Genomic DNA, 25,047 nt, shown 5'->3' on the forward strand with positions numbered 1-25,047 from the left:
TAACAAAAGTGTATGAGAGATATTCAGTACAAACACAATCTGATCGACTTGGATCAATCATACATAAAAACGGAATTTTATTTTAATTAGAGCTTTTTCCCCTTTTCAAATAAATAACTAATCTGGTTTTGTCCATGCATATTTTGCATCAATGCCACAGCTTATCATAATTCACGGACTACGCCAGTTAAGTCGTTAATAAGGAATAAAACTTGAATTTATTGTTGAGAATAATTTCATTGTAGCCCCCAAAATATAGAGGCTATAATTATGTTATTGTTAGAAGTAAATATTGGATGTGCTACCAATTGTATATATATATATATATATATATATATATATATATATATATATATATATATATATATATATATATATATATATATATATATATATATATATATATATATATATATATATATATATATATCTGGATTTGATCATCACTGACGAGCGGCAATATCTTTTGAGTCTTTACACCCGTATGTTTTGAGTTTCGATGTATTTAAAATATAGTGGCCATTAACATGTTTTGTCTAAATCAGCTAAAAAAAAGGCTGTGTTGCCGAATGATCATTTTTAGTTTATGAACAAGAGTCAACAACTTGTTGGTATCTCTGGTCATCTGGTTCATTATCGAATATATATTCGCAACCAACTGTCACAAACAATTCTGCTAAAATGTATTTAAGATAACGCGCAAACGTATATGTCCATCACGTCGAAACGCCCAGTTGTTTGCGGATTTCAGACGACAGACAATGAATGACAGCCCGTATTTACAATTCAACCAAATATTAACAAAACAATTAGCCTTGGCTCATTTTAATATAGCTTGCTTCAAAGAAAACAATCTAATTTACATTAAAAAATTTTTAAGTATTTTATTAGCGCGCTAGTGCTCCAATTTACAGCAATCAGTGTCTTAACCTTGATTATTTTATCGCAGTTTTTTAAAGAAAGAATAGCATCTATTTTCTATCTCTTAGTATTGTAAATAGTGATAATAGAATGATATCATATATAATTCTATGCAAACTTTTGCAATATCTCATATAGCTCAACACCATGAGCGGTTATATACGTAATGTTTTAATGTGAATATATGTTACTGTTATAAATATGTAATGTATGTATATAAATGAGAATAAAGAATGAACTGTTTTGTACAAATATAGCAACACCATTTTTCAAAATATAATTTATACCAAAAATTTGACAAGCTTTAACAGGTCATAACACCGACTAATTACTTAATATCATTTTAATTAATGTTCTGTGACTTTTAAGTGACCTAGAACGAATTTGACAGTAGTTACTTGTTAACCTTTTAAAGTTGCATGTCCTGTTTACCAACCTTTCAAAATAAGTGCGCGATACGTGAATAGAAGAATCAATACTTTCAATAATGTGCATGACGAATGATTTATCTGATATTTGATTTTAATAATTTTAAAGTGCTATGAATGTAATGATAATATATTTTCATTAGTTTAAAGGCACATTCATTTGTAAATGATTAAGCATTTAAGTTAGGTGAAATATGTCCTGTGGGAGTTTTTTTTAGTAATTCCATTGAACAATGAATACATGTTCAAGCACTTTCAATGTAAACGTGTGTATCAACTTTGAAATAAATTTGCCATTTCCGTAGCATAACTCAGGTCGAAAATGTCATTTGTGTTAGATCTTCTGCAAACTTTCAAACAATTACGCCTAAACAAAATACATGTCAATCAACTTTCCTATAAATTTGCCACCACCATTGTGTTGTCTATCCTTCGTTGTTTTTGTAGTTTTTTCGCAAATCATTTTAACACAGGAGTATAATAGTTTATTTAACACTACTCTAAATATTTCGAATTGCGATTTTTCTAAATGGACGAGATATTAACAGAAGAATGGGACTTGGATGCATGAAGAATACTTGTAAGTTCTCAGTTTTGTCAACTATGAAACGTTGTATGTTTTTACTGATGTGAGGAAAAACATGGACCTACATAGATCTTTCGAGCGTTATCAAACTTCGATCACATTTCTTTACTATTGAATTCCTTTTTTCTGTCAATGAAATCATTTTGTTCGCATAGGTTCGAATATTCACGACAAAGGTTAACAAAACACAGCCAAAGATTTGATATCTTTTCAGCATGCGTTTTGCAAACACCGCCGTTATCGCATGTACTCTGGCGCGTATACGAAATTCCGATGCAGACTTTGATCGATTTACAAACCCGAATAATATACTCGTTTATCAAATATTGTTCATTTTTCTTATCATAACACCTGGGTATAAGCCCTTGGATACAAATGGTATAGTGCACACGGGCAATACTCGCTTAAGGCATGGGTCCTATGAAACGGATAGGGAACTCCCGTTTAAAGATAGTTTTCTTAATTGAGTTTGCAATACTGTTATTCAATTTTACAAATGATGCATTGCGTGTGCAAAGTGTGTGATTGTTTCGTTTTCTTAGAAAGTTGCCATGATGAAAAAAAAAGAAAATAATACGTGCTTGTTCTTTGGTTTGTTTAATTTAAAATATACAATGTCCGTACATAACAATATAATGGCCTTTATGTTAAAAGTGGTAACATTCATGGTAAAGTAGCTGAATTTAGTCAGTACTCCTGCACATCAAAATTCTCACAACGTTCACATACGTTAATTTAATTATAATTTTACCAAATAACATGCATACCCAAAATGCGTTATATCAGAAACCGACTTTGTTACAATATATATATATATATATATATATATATATATATATATATATATATATATATATCATTGTGTGTCGAATTCTGCGTTCGATCTTCTGTTTCTTTGGACTTAAAACCCACGGATTATGACTGGATTAGGCGGATTCCAACATTCGATATCCTATAAATCCGGTACTTCAATTACAGGTTTTATCTCTTGATAACAAACAGCACATTTCACATCGATGTGCACTATATGTCGGCATATAATAGCATATGAATGTCAATATGCTCAGAATTTAGATATACATGTGTTCGGTTTGGGTTGGAAGTTGGAACCACACATGACTTCGAGAATGATCTATAACACTTCAACATGTTGAAGAGATGTGTGGTATAATTCAATTACTTTTAATATATTTGTTTCTGATTACATTTCAAATGTTACCAAATGTGGGGGTTTAATTGTCCTAATCACAAATTCATTATATTCTCGGGTGTATTGTTTTGGCTTTATCTTTGTCGGTAATAATTGCCGATTTTAAAATACATGACATTTATTTTGTAATTAAGTTGAGCATACAATAAGTTAAAATATCCATTTTGATTAAACATCAACTAATTTGAATATGTTTCAATAAAATTTCCAAATTGTTTAAATTCCGTCAATATATATTTTCTGAAGTTTTATCATTGGCAATAAAGCTGGTAAATCAATAGATAACACTTTAAATAACGTATAGTGCAAACAGTTGTATACATGTACTTTTTAAACGCAATTTTTTTTAAACGCAAAGTGGCAAGCCTGTCGCTTTAAACTTACAACTGTTTATGCTTTGGCTACGCCTCTTTTCTTGTTTATAAAGCGCAGTGGACAGGTAATTCGTCGTTCATTGGAAAACTATCATTTGACTTTGCCACACCATTTGACTGATGGTAAAACAGTTGTTCGTATTTAAAAGTAGATACAATTTGTACGCTAACGGATAAGTAAAATATAGTAGGAAATTGATGTGGTGTGATCAGCGCTGATAAAAACTGCTGTGAATAAATTGACAAAAGCTAAAAAGAAATATAAAGCACGCGCGTTGTAATTAAGATGTATTGGAAAGTCATCTTGCAATGAAGCTGAAAAAAGTGCGTTGAGTTGTTTGGATGTACAGTTTTTAATGTTTTCATGGATTAAAGGCTAAGCATAATTTATGCAGACATAGTTCTGAAACTTGGACCAACGTTATGTTTATCAACGTTTCATAAAAATGTTGAGTGTCTTCAAGAAAAAAGGATCGTTCAACAGCCAGTTTAATCTATCCACATCGATTGATAATTGATAAAAACATCTGTGAATAAATTGTTGAACGTTAACATGAAATAGGAAAGTCATCTTGCAATGAAGATAATAACCGTGAGCCGAATTGTTTGGATGTACATTTTAAAATGTGTTCATGGATAAAATGGTTAGCTTAATCTACGCAGACATAGTTCTGGAATATAGACAAAAAAAATATGTTTAGTAACGTTTCGTAAAGAAAGTTAAGTGTCTTAAAGAAAAACTGATTGTAATTCAACCAGTTTCATCGAACCACATCGATTGAAAATTGATTGATTGCTCACTGAGAATACATAAAACAATGCAGTTTCAAAAATGTTTTAGTTGTTTCTTTTTATCTGGTTGTTAAACATTTGAAATATTGAAAGCGAAACTAATAAAATATAAATGTAACAATATTACATGTATGTTAATCACATTTACTGATTGTAATTCAGTAACAATGGTGAAGATATGGCATATGGTAGTGTGATATTTTCATGGATGCTTTACTTAACGTCGCTTTCACAAGTTTCTGACAACGTGTGGTCTTAGGGAAATCTTAAATTTATAAGTAGCCTAAGCTGGTCAGATTCAAGCAGGGCCATTACTTATAAGTTAAATGTTCGTGGCATAACAAGAAAACAGCTTGTGTTTCTATAAATAATAGTAAAAAGTCACGGTTCTTAACGGAAGAATCACTACGCTTAAAAATGACATCATTTTTACTACGTCAATACTAGTGTAACCAATCGCCTCTCATGCTCGCGGTAACGTGCTCTGTTTTGGCCATGTTACACGTGCTTCTCGTGCTGTGATAATGTTATTAAGGGCGTGGTTATTCGTGCTCATGTCTCAGTGGATTGTGTTCAACGCTTCCGGTACTGCGTCACTCACCGTGTCAGAGATACAGGCGACTGGAAAGGTAAGAAGCCACCTTTTGATGCCCTTTGATACATAGTTGTACAAATATAAAATTATTCATCTGTACAAACATTCAAGTCTAAGGATTTTCTGGGAATTAGTTTTTGATAACAACGAGATGTCACGTATAAAAGAAGTTGAATGCATCACGCATTTGACAAGAAGGATAGTTCTGCTAGTAGAAATAATTATTATACGGGTATTGTGCATACTAATTTTTTATAAAGGAACACTATGAAATAATTTAAATATTAATAATAGTATTAGTTTCAAACGCTAAATATACAGTTAATTGTTTGATGACATAGTGTGCGCTTAATTTCCTTCTGAATACTATTTTTTAAATATAGATAAGATGCCTACTGTGCGAAATGTGTTTTATATTGAGCCAGACGCAAACATGTTATCCTCGACTATTTTGTATTTTTTTTGTTAATTTCAAATTAATTATATATAACATCAAATCACTTGCCACGTCATAAACCTTTCACATACAGGAACAAATGTACCTGTAGGAAATAAAATCCGTCTGAACTCGAAATTAATCAGTTGACAACGAAACATTTAAAGCAACAATTGTTTCACTGCTTGCACACTTGCATGTGCAAAAAGTGCGTCATTTTGTAATTATATCCACTGTAATCATGGTTTCACGGATACACCCTTACATGGAATGACAATGCGATCCATTACGGTCAAAATTCGACACTCAAAGTCTGCAAACAATCAAAAGTGGTGTGTTTCCGTCTACACGGGCGTAACGCCAATCAATTTCAATAGACGGTATCTTTTGACAACAACCCGAAACACCATTACATTCGTTTTCCATAGTATTGTCATAAAATATTAAAGCGCTTGACAGGACAGTTTTCATTAAACCTATTTTTAATGTAATGATAGCCAAAAATTGTGTTTTATCTTAGGCGTTAGATTTGTGCATGTTTACATTCTGATGGTAAATTATTGAAATATCGGTATTTCTCTTTGGAAAACACGATATTAAACCTGACGTAATGTATTGCTAATCAATGAATTTTTTTGTCATTTATTCATGTTATCTTAATTGTTGATAACGATGCCGCTGACATTGTAATCATATAAGAAGACCCTCAGAAGTGTTTTATTTCCGAAAGCGTGTATTGAGTCAGCTGCGATATATTTTATAAGTGTTAATATTACATCATATCGGGTTTTATCCGGGTCAATACTAAGGCTATGTAATTGTACATAGTTACCAAGTATATACTCTATATGCATGTATGTGTAACTGCTTTAAATATTCATAAATGAAAATGTTTTGTTTTTCAAAATGTATTGATTCTTATTACGATATGCTCGAAAATGAAACGGGTTTCGAATACGTAATAGACAGTGTGTAACATTGGTATATATTTTCCCAAAAAGGGAGCTAAAAATTCCCAATGGAATGTTTCCCAAAACAAACAAAAAATTAGATCTCAACATTTTGTCCATCTCCCATCAATAGAAGTTCAACCTTACTAAATATAAAACAATCCTCAATTTTGAAGCATTTGTTAGCTTCAACATAGTCAAAACGCTGCGAATTTTCCCAATCCAAAGGGACCCGGCCCCATTCCCAAAATGGTGAAAAAAACACTGATAGAAACACAATTATTTTGAAATAAAAACAAGCACCACAAATTCATTGGTATAGAAGTGTATGTGAAACATATTCCTTTTTGCATAATATTTGCGGAGTGTCTTGCCACTAGAAAATAATCCACTGTATAAAAATTGCATTCATAATATCAAGACAGCATTTGTTTTACTGAATGCGTTGTGACATTTAACTTTGACATTAAACCTAGTCAGACTCCCATCTAAAATGTCAGACAACATCCAAAAAATGCAATCAGCTTATGTAACTGTGCCGTGCAGATTATAGGCTAGTGCTGATTTATTGTTTATGCGGTCGAAAGTGAACTTATAAATCTTACAGCGATAACAGACCATACGTGCAGACGGGGCGCATTAAATGTATCACCACACTGAGTAAAATTGCGATGCAAGATAAACAAAAAACACAATGAAAAATCAACATATTCTAGCAAATTTTAAAGACCAATTTTGGAAATTGTCTGATCATTTGCCGCACACTTGCAGCCAAAGTCTTCAAAGTCAGCTGTATACGAGCCTCGCTCTGGAAAAACAGGGCTTAATGCATGTGCATAAACAGCCGTACCAGAGTAGCCCGTGAAGTCCACACATGCTAGTAAGGGATGGCACATTCCGCTTTGTGGTATTTGTTTGTTTAAAGGAAGTCTTTTCTTAGCGAAAATCCAGTTAAGGCGGAAAGTGTCGTCCAAGATAAGCCTGTGTACTTTTCGTATATGCATTAAGCCCAGTTTTACCAGAACGAGGCTCATTTGATTTGGGATGAAAACCTTGTGAAGATGGTGGACCTAAAATATTGCGAACAGATAAATTTCTATACTTACATTACAGCAATTCACAATGATATCGCGATTGTGTTGTTTTTTCATTTTAGTTAGTATCATTAATAGGCTATATGATTACATTTTCATGAAACTTACAGTGAGTGAATGGTAACCTATGCAACCACCCCCATAAAACAGCGTATCACTGGGATTTATCTGCGCCTTTTATCACTTACAGGCCTATGTTTCAAATCCCGACAAACGCGAGGATTTTAGTTGAACATATCACAGCATTGCAAAATAATGTATTCGTTGTTTGCAGTTTATGTCCGTTTAAACAGAGATCTCTTGTTTGTTTTGTGGTTTGGTTACGACTGCGTTATTCGAGGAGAACGATTGTGGTTAGATACGCATTAATTGTCAAATAAACCAACACAATCTTAATGATAGATATTATCCGATGACACGCGCGATACCCCAGCCTGTTGACAAGTGGTTACGGGTAATCCGTGCGCAACTCGTATCACGAAAATAGTACCGCGCATCATTTGCGACACTCTTACAAGCTCTTGTCCAGCTTCATCTCTCAAGTATTTAAGGAAGTCTGTACCTTTATTAAGAATTGAGTCGCGGTCTGGGACAAATGGGCTTAATGTATGTGCGTGTAACGTGTCGGTCAATATTAGCTTGTGCAGTTCGCACAGACTAATCAGGGACGAGACTTTCTTCTGGTGTGGAATTTTCGTTTAAAAGAGACGGCCTTTAAACGAAATGTTTGATTTCACCGGAGAGTGCCGTCCCTGATTAGCCTGTGTGGACTGCAAGAGTGCCGTCCCTGATAAGCCTGTGTGGACTACAAGAGTGCCGTCCCTGATTAGCCTGTGTGGATTACAAGAGTGCCGTCCCTGATTAGCCTGTGTGGACTACAAGGAGTGCCGTCCCTGATTAGCCTGTGTGGACTACAAGAGTGCCGTCCCTGATTAGCCTGTGTGGACTACAAGAGTGCCGTCCCTGATTAGCCTGTGTGGACTACAAGGAGTGCCGTCCCTGATTAGCCTGTGTGGACTATAAGAGTGCCGTCCCTGATTAGCCTGTGTGGACTACAAGGAGTGCCGTCCCTGATTAGCCTGTGTGGACTACAAGAGTGCCGTCCCTGATTAGCCTGTGTGGACTACAAGGCTCATCTTTGACTACACCTAAAGCACATGCTTTAATACCAGTTTTTCAACAACGAGGCTGATATTTTCGTTAGTTTGTTGCTTTATTTTAGATGTAACACAAAATCGTTTATTAATGAGTATTTTCCATACTACATCGTCTGTTGAAATTTTTAACAAGAAATTAACGTCCTCTGCAATGTCAGTTTTAAGACTATGTATAGATATTTAAACCTTGAAATTGGAATAGTCAATCAGAATACACGACTCATCAAGACAACATTTTCAAAACAATCGATTACATGTTTGTATTTAGTATTATTACAGACGATAAACTTTTGAAAAAAAGGCAACAAAAAATAAAGACCAAAGGTTAATAATATTATTTGTAATGATTCATAGTAATATATCTATAGAATATTTCAGATGTAACCACTTTATGAAAATTACCCACGACTCATCAAGCATATAGCTTATACAAGAGCATCCTAATGAATGTTACGATTAAGTATTGCTGGAATTAGTCATCGTATACACTTACAGGTATGCGTCATAGCAGCAGTCGCATCATTTCATTTCCCTTATTGATTTATCGAAAACGAATTCTAGCTTTATATTTCACTGCTTTATATTATATACCCCCATAGATTGTTTACTATATATGTATAATAGACTTTATCCTGTCACATGCCTTTAAATCAGCCTTATAACCAGGTAACCTAAAAACCCAAAACATATTAGGCTAGTTAACCACGTGACCTCGAATATTCGTCAGTCGCTCTGTTTTACTGTGAAATGTCGTCATTTTTTACGAAATGACGTCATCATTACAGCGAAACTCTCCAGTTTAACTTTTTTACAGTGTAAATAAACGGTGAAAAGCATAAAATAAAAAGAAAGAAATGTGACATGGAATAATAGGTTGTTTACGTGGATGGAGAATGGTCATCTGGCTCGTCGGAGGATCTTATCGGGTTCGCCGATAATTTAAATTCTTCCGACTTGCCAGATAACCATTCTCAATGCACGTCACCAACCTATTATTCTCTATAAAAGCATGTGGTACAGACAAAACAGCTTAAACGCTAAGTTGCTTATATACAATCTAATGTTATACAACTATTTAATTGAAAATTATGGGCTATAAAGGGACTACTTATTTCATATTTATCCAATAAATATCACGATATTTTTGCGTTGCAAATGATGTCGGAAATCACCTTCGCAAAATTTCCAAGAAACCTTAGCATATGATATTGTATTAAAGATGCTACTACTGTTCCTTTATATTTTGTTGTAATTTATCTATATACATTCCTATTTATCCCTTTCATTATCCTGTTTATTTCTCCTTCCTTTATGAACTCATTAATGCTTTTAAAGGACTTCTTTTACTAACTTAATCTCACTCGCTCACTCATCTTTACTTTGACTCATCATACACTCACTCATTCTTACTTTCATTCATCACTCACTCTTTCATCCTTACTTTCATTCATCACTCACTCATCCGTATTTTCATTCACACTCTCATATTCGCTAAACTACTGTCACAATTGATAATTATTCCGTGTTTCGACTTTTTCGTTGTGTTTGTTTACTTTTTCGTTGTCCGTTCGCATGTTCTTTTTGTTTTTTTGTTTTTTTAACTTGTGTTGGTTCGTTCGCGAGTCTATGTTTGGTTACATAATTTCACATTGGGTTCGTTCAACTTCTTCATCTTAAGACGGTTAACTGTCAAAAGTTATTCTAAACTACAACACTTAGTGCAGAGGAAACAAAATAGATCATTATTTATATTGTTGGTATGAAGAGTCATTAAAATAACTTCTTTTTTTGCTTAATTAGATTAACAAGCTTGACAAAAACCAAAACTGCCAAATTACAACCATTGCAATGTTGCGAGTAGAAGTGACAGCTAAATAAAGATGATACATATATCACCGGCGCATTCTTTCTTAATTACTAGGGAAGATGCATGTGGCAATATTGTTAATAGGCTCACATTTTATGTTTTACATTATAGCGACAAGAACTTGACAAAGTACTTAACACTAGAAGTATGAAAGTGATATTAACGAATAAAACATGCGTGTGAGCAGTTTGCAAATACAACATCGAGTGGTACGTGCAGAATTATGGATTAAACTTTAAAGTCACACTTGCTTGCCTTTGAATTGCTTTTAGGCGTTGATCGTACTAAAGTACCACGTAAATGTAAAAGCATATTATATCTATTTGTGAATTTTTCTGAAAGCTGAGTAACGGCATTAATTTTAAATTAATAAAGAATAAAAAACTACTACATACTGAGAGTGACAATTCTTTAATATCGTATTAGTATGGCTTTATTATCTCGCGCAAATAAATGTTCTAACGTTGTAATTTTGAACAATTTCACGTTCATGCTTTCTATATTTGTGTATGGGGATGCGTGCGTTCGTGTGTGTGTGTGCTTAAAAATGGGGATATAGAACTTCAATATTATATACACGTATTCGAAAACAACGAATTAACGCATATTAATGTATGTAAACACATAAGAACTAATCGTATGTAACCTCAGTTTTTTGTGAATGTAACTGCACAAATGTAGGTTTTCATCTTGAGAGGTTTAGAAACGTTTCAAAACTATTATAAATATAAACATAATCATTATTGACATCAGCATCAGCGTTTGTTTTTATTGACAATCTAGTGTAATGATATTTGTTTTCAAAAAAGATTGTCATCGCCTATTTGCTTGAACTCTCCTTCAGTTTTCACGCCCATGGCTCCACGTTTTGTCACAAATAACTTACTCATTTTTGACAAATGACGTGCGTATCTTTGTGACAACAAATGCTCCCGATCTTTTCCTGAGAAATGGACGACACCAATGTGTGTAAGTGTCACCGAAATATTTCTGAGAAATGGACGACCCACATTGAATTATCTGGAAGTGTCAAATATAATTTGACCTGAGTTCGCGTGAAAAACTTGCACACAGTTTTACATTATGTGAAGTGTTCTTTGCATTACTGAATATATAAAACTACTTAATACTTATAGTCGAATCCCTATGAACGCGTTACATTAACCTCTTTTTTGGCCCATAGTTAAGCGGTGTTGCAAACCTTTTCCGCGTTGTAATAATGTGCACATAAAGGAATGTGTGCACGGTATACGTTATACAAAGCAATGGTATGCCTCTGTATGCCTCTGTTTGGTCGTAGTATTAATGCACAATGGACTATTAGCATTCTCATTATTGGGATTTCAATATTATTGGTCATAAAGAGGTCTGAAACATTTCAGCTAGATATGTGCATTGAGTTGCCGCTCCTGCGCAATGTTCGTACCAAGTCTCCATTCCAATTGATTCCATCGTGGTCGTGTTCTTTTTTTCAAACAATTGTAAAAATTGTATCCGTCGAATTGTTTTCACTTATGGAAGACTGAAGTCGGTATAATTGTTCACACATGGCATTTCGCAAGGACTTTGCTACTATAAAAGTTATATCATTATGGTAAGTCATTTAGTAAAATACCTTACTATGTCGCCTCACTCACATGTCGAAATAGTACAACCGTAAAGTGAGCATCCCTATGTATAATTCATATTTAACATTATTTTATTCTGCATGAAATCAAAATCTATGTGCAAATGTTTCAATTGATAACCGTGTGAACTTTCAAAGAGCAATATGTACCGGGTATACACACATGTACCATAAAAAACGAAATAACGTCTTGGTTTCTACCTTGCGTTCCCGCCCAGGGCTCTAGTCGCCCAGTTCCGCCGCGCACCTGTGCTGCCACCTGTCGGCGATTTCCGCAATTGTCGCACCGAACCACCTGACTAGCCAGCCGGCTTGAGAGAGACCCTAAAGGTGCAATATACAACTGTAGTTAATCCTTAAATGGGCGTTCAACTTTGATGCTGTGGGGAGGTACACATGATTATGTGAATAATTGGCCTTTATCGGGCTTAATATTTCATCCAGATGTTTTTGTTGATATATAGAAATAGGATGCAACTCACAAGTCTTGAAGAGGGTGAAAAATTAGGCTATAAAGGAATTTTGACTTTATGATTTTAAAACGGCAATTAATTTATTACAAGACACGTCATTGGACGGATTTCACCACATGGTTTCGTCTTGAAAATTCGTTAAACTAAATAAATTACTTAAAACGTATGATACGTCATAATTATTGTTCTATTATTATATGTTTTAATAGTATTAAAAATCAATTATAAAGGGCACAGTATTGCTTTATGAGTACAACATGTTTTATTATACAATGTTGTAGTTTTTTCTATAAACGCTAATTACTTTGTAATCCTTGTATGGCTAATTAAGAGCTTCGACATTCCGATTACACTACAATACCTAGCTGCAACAGACATATTAATATGCATGCATGCAATGAAGCACTATTGTGAAAAACGAGGCCCCGCCAAATCCGTTAGATTTCTGCAAAGGTGTCTTTGTTACTAATTATGGGACATATTAGGATTCACCGATCTCCTGAGGAACTTGTAAAAGTTTAACTAATAACTTTTTTTGTTAGACGAAACTTCTTATGACATTTATTTGGACAAAAATGAAATATATAGATTAGTTTGCTCCCTCATTTCGGATAATCGGTAACAAATGTTCTTATTACTTTGGGTAAAATGTCCATGTGCCCCATAGTCATCGTAATGGCGCTATTAAAATATTTATCCCGTACTAATGTATCAGCTTCCTTTACACATTAGCGATTATGCGCCTTTAAATCTTCAATATTACCTTAAAACGAGGGCAGCGTTGAAGGCCACACGATATTTATGTTTCAGTTTTAACGACCGTTTGAACAGCTGTATTATTAATTATGAAATATTCCTTTCATTATTCTATAGCATTCTGTTAATTCAACTTAAACATAATATTTATAACAGGTTTGAATACAATTTGGATGTTAACAACGGCCATCTAATGGTGGCGACTTGAATATAATCTTGCAAGAAATCTGTTCTGAGATGTTCAAACCGGGTTCACGGCTGTTGGGCGTTCCCATGTAATATTCGGTAACATATGGAACTGCATTTGTACCGATTAAAATGTATGATAAATCAATCTACCCCATTTGTTATAAATGAGCCGCGCTCCGTGAAAATGTGGTTTAATGCATGTGCGTAAAGTGTCGTCCGAGTCATGTGCAGTCCACACAGAATAATCAGGAACGACACTTTCCCCCTTAACTTTATTTTTGCTAAGAAAAGACTTTCTTGAAACGAAAAATATCATAAAAGCGGAAAGCGTCCTCCATGATTAGCCTGTGAGGCCTGCACAGGCTAATCTTGGACGACACTTTACGCACATGCGTTACATCCCTTATTCACAAAGGACGGCTCATATTTGTTCATGCTGTAAATGGGTCATTTTTGTGGGATAATGATGATCTGAAATTAATCATGATATATACAGCAAAGACAAATTGTTAGAAAATGATAACGATTAGTGATCAGAATATGTTAAAGTTGGGTTAGGTTAAAATCTGTTACCTTTATTTCTTTATTATTCTTGAACGTTTTGAATATGTCATCTTAATTCATACGTTATCTGTGGCTATCCGCCTTAACAAATAATAACTTGGCGTATGAAATTTTAGCTTGTCTTAATTTTTCAATATGTTGTATGTTGGTGACACTGTAATTTTTACCAAAATAATAAAGTATTGCGAAAAATGTTTAACGAGCACTGTATCCTCTTACATATGTTAAAAGGTGTAACGACTTGATTATAAGCGCAAACCAGTTAATATGAATATATTTATAATAATTATAAAGACATTCTATGACCGAACGCTTGTCCCAGTTTTGCCGCGTATACTAAGGAGACGTCCTCATAACTTACATGAACCTAACTACGTTCACTGCGCACTATATTTAATTGCGATATGCGACAAAATATACATTTAAGTACAAATATCTCATGTGTTCGCTGTTTTGTTCCTTAATTGGTATTAATTACTGTACACCAGCGGTGGTAAAGTCAGGACATTTACATTTGCTTAAAACGTACGGTCAAATTAATTTTTTTTTTTCTTAGCGACATACATGGATCTTCGCACAGCTTTTTCTTGCTGGTTTTAAGTATCAGATTTTTGCAAATACAGCATTTCCCCCTTTAAAGTGCATTTTCACAGATTTTGGCATGTATTGAAGTTTGTCAATAATTGCTTTACATTGATAAATTTAAACATTGGACCTAAAAATCACCAGTAAAAAACAAGAAATACAATTTAAAAAAGAAGAAAAGAAGTAACTCTAAACAGGGCTCGAACCATTGACCCCTGGAGTCATGGATATAAAAGTCCTCCGCTTTGACCACTCGGTCATCCGTGCTTATGCTATGAGGCAGTGTATTTTTTACTTTATATTAGCAATCCTCGTTGTTTCACAAAATATAACGACAACAACAGAACTTTCTAAATTATTCAATCGTTTCGCGTTGCAACGCTTTATAATTTTCAGGTTTTCAAATCGTCAAAAGATGCATATAATGGCTATTTTAGAGCATGGTTATTGTTCAGTATTACTGTTTCCTCACAAATATCTTAACTAAAACGAAAATTTGCGAATTTGAAACAACTTTTCTTAATTTTGTCAATTTACCAAAACGTAAATAGGCCCCTTTAATATGAAGTTCATGGCGTTTAATCGAATGAAATTTGCCATGAAGGTGTTAAGCATGTTAATGGTTTTGGTTGATTTGTTTGTTATGGAGCCAATGGTATGATGATGTGGGTATAATTTTAAATAATATCATCATCATCGCCGTAGTATTTTTTTTTTATTTTATGAACCAGTAATCGAGTAGAGGACTTTGCGGACTTTGTTGGGGGCAAGATTCATTTCAAAAAGCCATTAGCATCACGTAGTCACAATACATGTATGTAAATAATCATGATTCAAATTAATCGTGCCAAGTCGGGCATATTGTGGGCTGAAACAGAAAACATGGACGTAAACGACTTTTTGGGTGCAATCCCTGTATCGAAATCTGCATTATCAGTTGTATACGCCACTGGTAATACAGACGTATGCCAGGTTTTTTTAACGGCCATCATACTATGCAACCCGCCTGTCAAACGCACACTGTTTTCCGTGACAATAATTCAAGAAATCGGATTAAGGCTACAAAACACTGATACTTGATCAACAGACGCAGTAATTAAATTGTAAATAAAGTTTCGGGTGTCATCTTCAGCCCCAGGTGGCATGTAATCCGATGCACTCCCGGGGCACGGGATAAAGCTGTCGCGCGCAGCGCAGTATCACGCATTGGCGGCAATACAACAGAACGGGTATTATGTTATGTGATGAAATGTTTGGTGAGCTGATTCAGACGTAAGGACAAGTCCTAGTAATTAATTTAATGTAAACGACATAAAGCCAATGCCAAATAGATACCTTTGCTTTGGTTTACGAACCACTATAGGATGCATCCGTTTTTAAATTAGCCAGAAATGCCATTATACATTATATTTCTAATGCATATATTTCAGACCAAAAACTTATTATTGACAAATTACAATAGACAAACCACGCGCACATTTATTTATTTATGCTTCATCAAACTCGGCCTTTAAAAGCATATCATGGGGGGTATAAAATGCCATTAACATATACTAGATTACTAGATTGGCAATTAATTGACAAAATGCAAATTTATCATAACATTTCACATGGGATTACGAATTGCCCTACATGTAATAATAAAAACATATATTCCATCGACAAAGCTGTTGTCATAAAAAAAAAGTGCCGTTATTTTTACACCTAACGTAACTGATTATTCGCGTTACTATTTTTTTTATAACTGAACTTTGGGTTATTTCTGTTCCAATTGACGCAACCTGTAAAATGCACCCGGAAAACGCATCAGAATTGCCACATTCGCCGGGTCCGTGGCACGCGCTGTTGCAGATGATTTTCTGCCAGATTTTTACGCGCACGCCGGTCCGAATGGAAACCCATCTGGGTTGCAAGTTTGCAAAAAAAAAGTTTCTAATCAGTCTGACAGAACGGAAAAATATGGGTAACTGATGAGTGTTTTATGACAGATTGTGGGTTTCTCGCTTCTTGCAGATAGGATGCAGCGTAATTGGGAGCACACGTTTTGCTTTCATTATTAATTACCTGGCGATTATGGCATAATGTCGAGTTTCACCATTCGCGATTATCACAACGCTTTTATTTATCGATGCAAGCAAAACAAGACTCGCAATCACAGGTTACGCATGCGCAATTAATTTCCTTCTATGTTACATATAAAATAGTTGATGTTCGATATCAATTGTTACCATGACCAAGCGTTTCAACACTATATCATCATACATCATTGGAAAGATAAGTGCATAATCTTTTGAAAAAAATGCATGCCATCAAATTCTATGTGTTGTAACTCAAAATATTTACCTTAGAATAGGCACACCAGTTTTGACACATGTGGAGGCGACCATTTTACTCAAATTGTATGACCTACTTTCAAAGCCGGGAACCATCAACAGAAAAAGTAGAGCACAAAAATGGCTTTTTTTTCTTATTGCTTACAAATATACCTTCAAATTAATACCAAAAACAACCATTTGCATTATATTTTACAAATCCTAGGCAGCATTCACTGAACAATGTGTGCTATATATCCAATTGACTGCATGTAACCCTGTAAACAGGAGTTCCGGTTTGGGGTTATGTGACCTCACAGGTGGTTGGCGTGTGGCTATGATATTAATTAGTGAAAACATCATGTTGAATGATAAATAATCATATTATAACGAAAAATTAACTTTTATGAAAAAAAAAATCACTATCAAATATATATATAACAAGGTATGCAACTCAAAATCACCCCAAAACAGGGTGCATCGCTTCGAACAGCCATATCTTCATCAACTGTGCAGCGATTTTCACGATCTCGGTCTTATTCAACGCAGAAATGAATTTCCTTTCTGGAAATGTATATGTCTTGCAATATTTTTACAAATGCTGGGTCAACTTTTAAGAAATAACACGATACACAACTCGCATGACCCAGTTGACAATGATCATGCAGTCTTTAAGACTGAAATCTTCACGGAGTAAAGGGCATCTTCCCTACAAAGTTCATGTACCTCGATACCATAATTCAATAAAACGTATGAAAAAACATTATTACCGTTCTTGATGTTTCATTATGCATCAAGACTTACTGTCCAGCGCCGTTTGAAACCTTTGTTTACATACATTTCAACTAACTGACATTTCAAACACACGAGTGATTTCATTGGTCCAATAAGGAGGTGTGTCTTTACAACTGGAGATTTCATTCATAAAGACTGCATGATCATTGTCAATTGGGTAATGCATAACGGTTATAATAACCACTTATTTTATTTATTGACAAAAAGTTAATTAATGCATTATGGTATTGATACGTTCGTGTCGTTTGATTGGTAAATTCTCGTCAAAATCAATACACAACACAAATGTTCATTACATTATTAACTTCATTATGTTTACTTGAAATCATAGCAATTGTATTCATGTAACGCAATAAATATTCGGAAATGAATCTTATCATGTCTGAAGATGATAGTATAATTTGTATGACACGCACTCACTGATTTGTATGTATGGGATTCGTTTTATATCGCATAAGATGTGGAACTATATCTCGAAATATTCCATTTCTTAAATTTTGATGTTAAGCCTAGTTTCGTTATCAAAAATGGCAATAATATGATCGCTACAATGTACGTGTGTTTTGTATTTTAGCAAAAGATTATGCAATCAGCTACAATAAACGATATACCGACAAAGAAAAGGAAATGTCTTCTTTTATTGAACATATCATTCATCAGACATTGCTATGTCTGTATTGGCGATGCCAGATTTCACATCGTTTTCAATTCGTTTTTTCAAGAAAGGTAACTTACACAGTACCTCATATCGGGAATGTAAAAAATGGTATACTCTTTGTGAAATCAATAAAAAAAACTAGGTACTTCATTGAAAACATGTGCGTCATAAACAAATATAGTATTTAATTAGGTTCATATTCGAAAACGATCGGTGCATAGGAAATATATAATTTACAGACTGCTCGGTACAACCTTGTTAAAATCCTTAAGAAACGATTTATGCAGATTTTATCTTTTAAAGAACTAATTTTGTGGACGGGGGGTGTAAAAATTTTGATTCATGTATAATCCTTAATGGTTTATTTTATTTTATTTTTGCCTTAAAATATACCATAGTTTTCTGTTTATAGTATCAGTATCGATGTACCTCAATGACGATGTATTTCGGAAATGCTGAATCATGGTTCTACTATAAAAGCAACAATTTGAAAATTGGTAAAACTCTGCGTGATTTATGGCTTTATGGAATCTAGGTTTTTAAAACGAAGCATTGAGTATAGAAGGAAATTGTTACAAATGCGGATACAAACGTGCTTAAAGCTGGATGGGAGTTTGTTTTGATGAAGTGCCTTGTAAACACTCGCAGGTGTTGAAAATCTTACAGATGGGACTCTCAAGTGTCATGATATAAGCTTGTTCACACGATTTTGTTACCCGTTAAATCTTCTTTTGAACAACTTGAATTCGTTGACGAATACTCTCGACACCTGTGTCGATTTGAAGCACGTCGTTTTATACAAACTATTTTGTCATGTTTACAGGAACGATGTCTACGAAAGGAATGTCTACGGGGATCTAAAATACTATCCACGCTATTTAAATTATAAATTTTAAACCAAAGAATCTTAATGCATGTTAGGAGTAGCTACATTTTACTTTTAAATCTTAAAAAAAGGAATTATGTTAGCCAATTTAAAAAGGAGACATCGTTTTACAAAGAATATGATAATAATTGGTCCTCGCGCATTTTTTTTTCATCGAAAGAGCGTATAGTTATGTGTCGTGTTCTGCGAAAACTGGGCATAATGCATTTACGTAAAGTGTCGTCCCAGATTAGCCTGTACAGTCTGCACAGGCTAATCAGGGACGACACTTAACGCTTTTATGACATTTTTCGTTGAAATGAAGTCTCCTCTTAGCAAATCAAAAAATCAAAATCAAGCTGGGCCTGATAGACAAAGTGCCTCTTAGCCCGTTGGACACCACTATCAAAATGTTTTCTACTCTGAGCATAGATATGTTTATAATGTGGTTTTTCATTTGTTTAACATTTTAACCATTGTTTTTCTGCTTTACACATATTTGTCCATAACATTGTTAAGTGATCAGACCACCAAGGTTTTTTAGACTTGAATTTCTTCTTTGTGATACCAGAGGAGGACAAAGTAATAACCTTATGATTTAATTTTTCATACATATCACCATGAACTATGTTGACAAACTCATCGTAAGCTTTATTAATATTATCAGGAGACATAACTGAGCTCTCCAGCTGGTTAATTGTGTGTAAAATCTTGTTTCGTACAGCAATATCAGACAAAAAAGTTGCATTAATATTTTTTGTATCAAAAGTTTTTTCTATTGAAATGGATTTTTTTTCCTGTTCAATATCATCAGAATTACAATTAACATCAAACAATATATTCCATCTAAGGAGAGAATGAGCCTGTGCGGACTGCACATACATTAAGCGCAGTTTTCTCCGAACGCGACTCATATATTCACAAATGAATGATTGTATTTATTTATTATTATTGAAATAATTTATTTTAAATTATCAAATAATTAAAACACATTTTAATACAGAACGTTACAATACAATTCAGCAAGTTATTGCGTTCCGGGTAATTTATAGAAACTGACCAATGGAAATTGCCCTTTTATGGAACATACATTAGCGTGAGTTACGGATAGATATGCATTCAAATAGTAAGACACACAACATCCGCAATCTATATACTTGCACAACATACACATGCGTCGAATTACATGCATAACTATATTCACAAATGCATGGCACTAAAATGACTTTTGTGTGAAAATATTATTACATGTTCATTAAGTAAGATGCATACAAGTTAGACAAGCTCGTCAAAACGACTGCTACAGCAATCTCACAACTCCGATGTTTTAGTTTATAATATTGCCTATTAAAATGCGTGCGGCTATATTACTCGCATACCGGGTATACCTGTAATATGATGATCGACAGCGCATATATGACCAGCGCAATGTGAAAAGGGGTCTTATGCCATATGCGCTCAGCATAACTCCAGCGCAGCCCGCGCAATTGCGCGCTCTGTTCAGGAGCATTGCTGTCCGCTTCAAAGTCACAAAAGGTCCCGTGGTCTCATTTTGTGTATGCTGCGCTGGTCGCAATTGGCATGCGACTCATTTTCGAATAACGCGGGTCGTATTGAATTCTTTTTTTTGCTAGAACTTATTAATCGAAATAATAATTTAAGGGAGGAAGTGGTATTGCACGCTTTTATCGTTTTGCAGTGTAATTCAGTTGCATTTACAAAAAATTTGATATTCACATTTGTATTGAAATCTTGGCGGTGAACCATCATCACCAACTATACAATGTGTTGTGTGTGTTTTTCTACAAGCCTTTATTAAATTTCGAGAAGTACTTTCCACAAACACACGCGCGGGCGCGCATACACATGTATAGCTTAAATAGGTGTGTATGTGTGTGATTTAATTTGTTCGCACATCAATTCATTTACGTAAATCGATGAGATAGAGGTGTCATAAAATATTAAAGACCGGAAAATTAAATCAAAAAACAAAAATGGTTCAATAAGGAATATTATGATGAAAGAATTAATTAAAAGGCTCCGCAATATTTACTGCAGGGATAAAACGCTATAAAATAGACATAATTTAGTACTCGCGAGGTCAAAATATAACAAAACAAAAAGAAAAGCTCGCGCTACATTTAAAAAAAGGAAAGGTCTGAAAATTAATAATCTCGCAAAAAGTAATCCGCGCTCCTTCTGGAAATCCATTAGAAATTGTACAACAAAAACTGTTGATTCGGCTGATTCGCTCACAACCGACCATCTTTATGAACATTTCCGGGAAATGTTCGGTGAACAGTCACCATCCGTTAACAATCGTGAACACCAACATATAAATATTACTGACATTTTTGATAATTTCTTAGACGCAGAAATATCCGAGTTAGAAATACGTGCTGCGGTAAACGCGCAAAACAACAACAAGAGCTCTGGAATAGATGAACTTACAGCAGTAATGTTTAAGTCTAGTATTGATATCATCATTCCGTTTCTAAAAACATTATACAACCGTATATTCTTAACTCATTAGTATCCAGAGTCATGGGGTAAAGGAATTATTACCCCTATTTTCAAGAAAGGTGACGCAAATGACCCCAAAAATTACAGAGGTATAACCTTAATTTACATACTTGGAAAAATATACTCTCAAATACTTTTGAATAGATTGAGAAACTGGTCAACACAACATAATACATTATTACCCAATCAATTCGGATTTCAAAAAGGAAAATCAATTTCTGACTGTATATTCATATTACATTCAATTATCACAAAAGTTCTAAGCGAAAAAGAAAAACTGTATTGTGTTTTTATAGACTATCAACAATTTTTTGACAGTATCGATCATACCATGTTATGGCAAAAGCTTCTAACAGAAAATGTAAGCGGTCACTGTGTTAAAGCACTAAAAGCTATGTACAACTGTGTTAAATCATGTGTTCGTTATAAAAATTCACTTTCCGCATTTTTAATTGTTCAATCGATGTCAAACAGGGAGACCCCAGCTCTCCACTGTTAGACATGTTTTTTATAAATGATATTACATGTATACATACTGTTTCCCATAACGACCTTCCAGGAATTGTATGTATTGATACTCTGAAGATTTTTCTGTTATTATATGCAGATGATATGGTGTTGTTCGCCAAATCACCAGAAACACTTAAAAATATGTTAAAATATGTTGAAAACTATTGTGATGCATGGGGGCTGAAAATTCATGTCTCAAAAACAAAAGCTGGTTTTTGAAAGAGGTAGGGCTACAAATTGTGAGCTATATATTTACAATACTTTATTTGAAACTGTAAGTTCGTTCAAATACCTAGTTAAACACTTGTTCAAAAATGTTAACTTTTTCAGATTCCAAAAATTGATAGCACAACATGCATCCTTTTCATTAAGTCAATTATTTCAGGTATTTGATGCAATTGATTTACCAACCCAGCAAAGAATAAAATTATTTGACTCCATTGTTGCACCAATTCTAAATTTTTGCTCTGAAATATGGGGCTTCCAACAAGCAAAAGACATTGAATTAATTCATACTAAATTTTTGAGATCACTTCTTGGAGTAAAAAAATCCACAAACTTATCCGCACTGTACGGAGAACTCGGTAGGATCCCTGTTCATGTATTTCGTCAAATTAATGCGCTAAAATATTGGTATAAACTGATAAATATGCCAAACGATCACATTGTAAAAAAGGTGTATACCATGCTAAAGAGAGATACGCTAAGGAAAAGAATTAGTGACAAAAACAATTGGTTATCAAAATATAAGGGAATGTCTCGTAACTAATGGTTTTGGTGATATTTGGAACACATACATTTAGATTTAACAACCCTTGAAACTGTTAAAAGGCGAATTATAGATAGTTATCACCAAACCTGGCATCTCGAGGTAAATTCATCTTCTAAACTAAAATATTATTCTCTTGTTAAACAAGAACTCAAATTAGAGCCATATTTGCCCAAAAAAAATCATGAAAAGAAATATAGATTTTCTCTAGCTAGATTCAGAACATCATCTCATAAACTTGCTATTGAAACCGACAGATATACGAACATGCCCGTGAATGAACGAACCTGTCGATCCTGTAACATGAATCAAATTGAAACAGAATACCATTTTTTACTTGTTTGCCCAATGTATAAGGAGCTCAGAATTAAATATTTTAAACCTTATTACTGTCATTGGCCTACCCTAAATAAATTCGAATTGCCTCTGAAATCAACGTGTAGTACCAGCTTATATAATATTGCCAAATTTATATATAAAGCCGAGAAATTGAGAATAGGCACTGATTAATTATAAAGACAACATTTATATACTTTTTTCCACTAGTATGAATCAACCTCACTTTTCATTTACGAATACTTTATGTATAATGCTTCACTTTTGCCATTATTGCAAGATATGTGATGCTAACTACTTTGGTGTATGTTCTGTTGACTTTGTACTTCTCCATGTCACTATTATTTATTGTATAATGTTTATGCAATAAAATTTTGGACTTGGACTTGAAATCGCTTTATCACGTCAACACTTAGTTTCAACATTAAAATTTATAGCAATTCGTTTTTGAAAACTGTTTTCGTTTAAGTGAATGATTTTCAATTACGCAAATTAAAAGGTTTATGGGGCGTAGCGGAATTTAATAGTCACCAATTAAATTATGAGATTGTTAAGTAGCAAGATACTTAATAAGAAAATCAAGCATGAAGAAATTTAGGATCAAAGGATGGTAATAATCAAGTAATATTCCACCTCTAATTGATATATTACCGAAACCGATACAATATTAAATACATATAATGACAGGTGCGTTCTTTTGATGATTTGCTATCTCATGGTGTTGCATCTTCAAGTTTTCAGGTATGATCGTTAGCTTTCGATGCAAATTGAATGATCTCAAAGGGTTTATTTTTTGAATTCAAACGATTTTTATTTTATTTTCGTTGAAAAAGAATGTTTCGTTTCATTTCCCATTGAACATTATTGTATTAATGTTATCTTATGTGTTCGAAGTGTACATATGCACATTATATATAAATGTAAAAATACATATATACAAATAAACTAAATTGTTGTTCATGTTGATAAAAAAAATGTCAATCATTGAATTTATATTGGCTCAATTTTGTTTATAACTTTTATTTGAGAATATATATTGGAAAAAGTAAGGTTCTTTCATCAATTTCAGCATTAGCTGTTAAATTACCAAAGGGGTAAGTTCATATGTTATATGGCTTTTACAAAAATATTGCAAATTAATTGTGAAAGGTAAAACATATAAGACAAAGATATTTTCGTTTAAACGTTGAATATTTTGAAATGTAAATCGTCAATTTAGCAACAACAGTATTCTGAACAGCATATATTGTATCAACATTTAATATAATAAGCATTATGAGTAGCCTTAAAATTAGCATGACTATTAGAATAAGCAGTATATGAATACGAATCTAGATAATAATACAAATAAACATAACGATATGCAACATAAATATTTGAAGTCACGCCACAATCTTCTTGATTATAAGTTTTATAATAACATAAGCAGCAGCAGCGATATAAGCGTTCCAACATACTAAGAAACAGCGTTCGAAGTTGCACCAAAACAACATCAGGAGTAGCATAAAAAGTATGATCTTAAAAGCACTCGTGATAATGTGTATTGATATAAGACTTAGAATTGAATAAGTTCAAGCTTTTCAACAAAAATAGAAATTGGTATTAATTGTTTTTATAAATTAGCAATTCTTTTTCTTCACCTTTTCGATCACGGCCATGACTTTACATTCCCACT

At 33.6% G+C, this 25,047-nt stretch overlaps 1 protein-coding gene across 9 annotated transcripts in view; it reads left to right on the forward strand.

Annotated features, from left to right (window-relative positions):
* The first annotated feature begins 3,568 nt into the window (after positions 1-3,568).
* The window catches only part of LOC127875241 (SPARC-related modular calcium-binding protein 1-like), a 47,986-nt gene continuing 26,507 nt past the window's right edge, over positions 3,569-25,047 (forward strand). For 2 of the 9 annotated variants that reach the window (XM_052420136.1, XM_052420135.1), the window contains exon 1: positions 3,573-4,940. In XM_052420136.1, coding sequence (XP_052276096.1) covers positions 4,836-4,940 — 105 coding nt within the window. In that variant the 5' untranslated portion in view covers positions 3,573-4,835. Of the gene's footprint in view, positions 4,941-25,047 lie in introns of all 9 variants that reach the window. The other 7 variants (XM_052420128.1, XM_052420130.1, XM_052420129.1 and 4 more) reach the window with 7 other exon arrangements.

The sequence above is a fragment of the Dreissena polymorpha genome, chromosome 3 (genome assembly GCF_020536995.1).
Source record: "Dreissena polymorpha isolate Duluth1 chromosome 3, UMN_Dpol_1.0, whole genome shotgun sequence".
NCBI lineage: Eukaryota > Metazoa > Mollusca > Bivalvia > Myida > Dreissenidae > Dreissena > Dreissena polymorpha.